Source organism: Drosophila teissieri, chromosome 3R (genome assembly GCF_016746235.2).
Source record: "Drosophila teissieri strain GT53w chromosome 3R, Prin_Dtei_1.1, whole genome shotgun sequence".
Classification (NCBI taxonomy): domain Eukaryota; kingdom Metazoa; phylum Arthropoda; class Insecta; order Diptera; family Drosophilidae; genus Drosophila; species Drosophila teissieri.
The window spans coordinates 5,548,726-5,553,450 of NC_053032.1; the positions used below are offsets into that span (position 1 = coordinate 5,548,726).

Consider the following 4,725-nt stretch of genomic DNA (forward strand, 5'->3'; position numbering starts at 1 on the left):
TGGGACTTACACTCACACTCGCACGCAGCGGGAAGGCGGTCAATTGGTGGTTGCCTGGCTTCATAATCCCGCGACAATGCGTTTCAATTTGTTGTCGATCGAACGCTGATCACCGATCGCAGATCGCAGCTACCAGCTAGCAGATCGCAAATCGCAGAGCGCTGACCCAGAAACTTTCAGTGGCAGTGGCAGTGGCAATGGCATTGGCATTGGCATTGGCGGCAGGAATTGCGATTCCGGTGCATGCCCCAAGCTCATACTCCATGCTCCAGCTACATGAGCACTGGCTGCAAAAACCAGTAGAGTTGGCCTGTGGTTGCGGCTGCGCGATAAAAGGAGTAGCAAGCACCTCTCGGTTGCCATTTGCGAGTCGTCCATTCAGCCGTGCGGTGGTGTCCCAGTGATCTCGTAGTCATCCTGCGTTATATCGATTCAGAGTCCGAATCCCAGATCCGACCACAAACATGCTGCTGAGTCGCGTTGTGCTGGCACTGCTATTGCTAGTGCTGCTCCACTACTGCCAGGCGATGGATGAAGGGGAAACCAGCCAGAGTGGAGCGGTTCCGGTATCCCTGGTTGGGACCATGGCCAGATCGGCAGGATCGCAGGTTGTCCAAGCCGATCCCTTCATCGCGCGCAACCAGAAGCAGTGCTTTGAGACCCGCAGTCTGGTGTCCTGCATCAAGTACAAAGCCAGCAAACTTATTTGGAAACTGGCCACCAACAGCATGGGCTTCTTCCCTAGCGAGTACGGGCGCAATCTGGCCGGGGACAGAGGCCGCTGGCTGAGATTAGTCCAGTTGGGCGAGCCAGCCGACGAGGTGGTCGTGTTTAACGACGCCAAGAGCTTGGAAGGTGGGTCCGCGCAATCGAAAGTTGTTTTCGGGCAAATCTCCAGCTCGAATCTCCGAGTTTGGAGCGGGCGGGGGGTCTGGGACTATAATTGATCACCTGTGCCTGCTCAGTATCCACAGCAAATGGATGGTTGTAAATTAATTTGAAGAATTATGGCCGCTGGATTTGCATTTCTCGAGTCCGTAATTGACTTGGCTCCTTTGTTTGTTTTGCAGGTGACAGCGAACTGACGATGATTCTCAAGTTCCTGAAGAGGGCAGTGGAGACCTTTGGAAGAAACCATGGACTGCAACTGAGACTGAACAGCGAGGGTGGAGCGAGAGTCATGGAGGAATCAGGTGGGTGTTAGCAGAAGCTACCAGTTATAATTCAAGTATAATGCAGATGAACCACCCTTAGAAGCCCGATTGAAGCGCAAGAAGAAGAAGTGGCTCATTATCCTGCCCCTCGTCATCCTGATGAAGATCGCCCACCTGAAGATGACTTTGGTGAGCATGCTGATGGGCGTGCTGGGCATGAACGTGCTGCTGGTGGGCGGCGTGGGCTGGCTGATCCACTACCTTAAATACAAGACCATGTGCAAGATCCACCCGCACCTGGTGCAGACGCACTCGCATGTCTACGAGTCGGATCCCTCGGACTACTCCCAGTTCGTGGGCAGCGGCAGCTACTCCAACTCGTACTCCCCGTACAGCTCTGGATCGGGGGCTCCTCACGAGATCGGCGGCAATAGCTACAGCAAGGACTGGGCCACGAGTAAGGCCTATAACGCGCACAACTATCTGGACACGATCAGCAAGCGGATACAGTAAGGGAATCCGAGGAACCAAACGGATTTGTGCCAACTATATCGAAACCTAGTAAATTGTTACTCGTCGCCGTCATCGCGCCATTAGCTTAGGTAATTTATTTGTATCCTAATAAAGGTATTTATTTTTTTTAATGTGCAACCCTACACGATGGAGTTTTAATAAAAAATTTTTTAATATGTTTAATATTAACAGAGGTTCCGCTTAGAGAAACATTAAAGAGATAACACATTAAATAGTACCCAATTTATTCTGTTCACATTTTGAAATCAAATATTTTTTGTTTCATTCACACAACACAGTCGTGCGACTTAAGAAAGAAAAACGCGCAGTAATAATATAAATACTTCTTTAGATAACTTTATGTTAGATATACACCAACAAATAATATTTTTATTTACCATTTCAACATTTATTGGCGGTTTTGTTTAGATTTTTTGGTTCCTGCATGCGCTGTCACCAATTTAAAAAACCTTCCCTGAGATGATTTCCCCGCTGGTCCAACGGATTTACCAGAGCAAACAATTCTCGTTCAGGCATAAAGCAATTTGTTTATGACGAAAGCAAACAAGCACTTCCCCACAGACACCACTGGCAAAAAAAAAATAAATAAAAAACAAAATAAAAATGAAAACAAAAGCGTGTGAGCGGCGTGGGGCTCTAGTGTTTACCCGGTTCTTATCAATGGCATTGCCTTTTGTTTACCAAACAATGGGGGTTTGCCTTCCGAGAAGCCATTTCAATTTGCTCGAATCAATACGCCTACTAACTCCGAATTTTCTGAACGAAATCGGAAAATGCTCTGACCAAAATCTAAAAAATTTAATTGTGTTGAGAGTGTGGTTAGGAAATTAACAGAAAGGTGAAAACGTTTAGTTTGCGATTTAATGACCGACACACTTAATATTTTTTAAATACTTGATTGCTACATGCCGAAAGTTAAGCGTAGTTGCTCGTGCTTGCAGCTGGTAAGTTTAAATTGACTTAAGATTTTATTTGCGACTCCGCACTTATAAGCTACTTTGCCAAATGCGGCCTGTGCAATTTAGATAAAATCATTTCACGACGAATTATGGCAAAATATCCAGCAACTTCTGCGCCAGACACGGGGTTGGAGTTTTTGTTATCGGCTAAAAACGAGACATACGTTGTGCGAAATTGTAAGGAAGGCCAAGACGCATAGGCTATTAATCTATATCAAGATCTATAGTTTGATATTTGACGGTTGTTGCTTTTTTGAAATTTACGCACTAATCACACATTTTATATCATTCAACCAAAAATGAATGTCTTTCTTATTACAGCAATATCGATACACATGTTAAAAAGATTGCCATTAATAACTTTGTCCGTGTGCAAGCACAATGAAATATGTTTTGGCTTCCCATATAGATTTATTTGTTATTTTTGCATTTTGTTTATGCCGCAGGCGGTTCTTCTCCCAGGTCCCAGATGGGCCAATATATAAATGCTATGTTCGGCGTCCTTTTTGTTCCGATGTTTACTAGCTTCTTATCAGGGCCTGCCTTTGTTTGCGGTACAATTTGCTCCGGACTCCCAAGAAGCTATGCCGATTGTTTGGCCAGCCAACTACGCACGTCCCGTAATCAATTGGCTTAATGCCAGTTAAGTCCCCATCGGGCCAACTGGTGATATCTGCCGCAACACATGTAAATGATTTAGCCGGGCAAATATCAGTGTGCACACTCATCTGTTTGCTCTCATTTATGGCCCGATGGTACGATGCAAAGCCAACAAAAGGCTGAGTTGTAGTGTTGCTCTAGCAACTGTCAGAAATGTGTAGAATAATAATTGGAATGGAAAGTGGGAAAGTGGTGGAAGCGAATGAATTTATGAGCCTGGTTGTTTATTGAAGCTCGGGTCACCAGAATCATGTAACTTCATGCAACTGTTACGTACATACTAATTACCAGAGTAGTAGCTAATATCTCTTTATGCTGGGAGTTTTAAATATTTTTGGGTTATTGCTTTCGAAACTATTTACCCATTTCTAGTTGGCCCGATAAACCGATATGAACAGAAATATTGAGAAAGATTCCGTATCAACTTTTGTTGCAAATCGCAATTTGATGTATTATGTTGCATCGTGCATCACAAACTTTTGGCAAAAGTTATAATTGCTGGTGTACAAATGAACTATTTTCGAAATAATTGCCCACTTTATTAGGATTTCACTTACTAAGTTTTCACTGCACTCCATTTGACAACTACATAATCTCGTTTTTGCTTTCAGAATTTAAATAGCATTAATGATTACAACGAACATAAATGATAGCCTACATCTTTTATCTGTAAGTTCTACTTGGAACCATCAGACTCTGGTTCACGGCGATTCCTGAACCATCTATGTGATGTACGATGATGAGGAAAATCCTACCGCAGTTCTGCCATAGATAGTCAGTTCAGTACTTGGACATCTCCGGCAGTTGATTTGCATTACTTCGTCAGTGCTTCACTGAAGTTCGACGTGAAGGCGAAGGAATTGAAGCTTGTGCAGAATTAATGGATCTTGTAATGGATCTTTTCCCAGCCTTGTTGAGTATCAGCTGCCGTCGAGAAGCGTAGATTTTTGAGTAAGTTCAGATATATAGGAACCCTTAGTTTACATTGTACTATATGCAATGTTTTCTTTTAATAGCCTAGTTATTGCCAATGTGTTTCAACTCATTATCGTATACCAAAATAGCGAGGACTGCGACTTTATAAATTTCTATCAGGATACCTAAGAAGGCATACAATTTTAGAGACGAATTGTCATAACATAACCAATTCTGTATGCTCAGTGCTTTTTGGATGCCCATTAAAATAACATATTTCAAATAAGACTTTTAATTTGATTATTAGCTTTGCATAAAATCAAAACTTTTGACAAAATATTAAATTTTTAGCATGATGACTTCGTATAACAGTGAAATTACTTGTGAACTGATTTAGCCAATGCGTACCAAAATCTTGGAGTAAGAAGTGAGGGTGATTGCTAGACCATCAGCATAATGTTCTAGTACGATGATGCAGGGATGGCCATTTTCAGTTCAGCAAT

General features: G+C 43.0%; 1 protein-coding gene across 1 annotated transcript; it reads left to right on the plus strand.

Moving 5' to 3' along the window:
* Window positions 1–464: 464 nt before the first annotated feature.
* Window positions 465–1,667, plus strand: LOC122621875. The gene is made up of 3 exons (XM_043799884.1): window positions 465–855; window positions 1,071–1,193; window positions 1,255–1,667. The coding sequence occupies exons 1-3, from the start codon at window positions 465–467 to the stop codon at window positions 1,665–1,667; spliced, it is 927 nt and encodes a 308-aa protein (XP_043655819.1).
* The last annotated feature ends 3,058 nt before the right edge of the window (window positions 1,668–4,725 follow it).

What these genes read in the sequence shown, in the direction of transcription:
- LOC122621875 (XM_043799884.1), top strand. Translation starts at nt 465, where the DNA reads ATGCTGCTGAGTCGCGTTGTGCTGGCACTGCTATTGCTAGTGCTGCTC. An exon ending in CGACGCCAAGAGCTTGGAAG is followed by an intron (nt 856 to 1,070) that starts GTGGGTCCGCGC and finishes TTTGTTTTGCAG; the next exon opens with GTGACAGCGAACTGACGATG. An exon ending in GAGAGTCATGGAGGAATCAG is followed by an intron (nt 1,194 to 1,254) that starts GTGGGTGTTAGC and finishes AACCACCCTTAG; the next exon opens with AAGCCCGATTGAAGCGCAAG.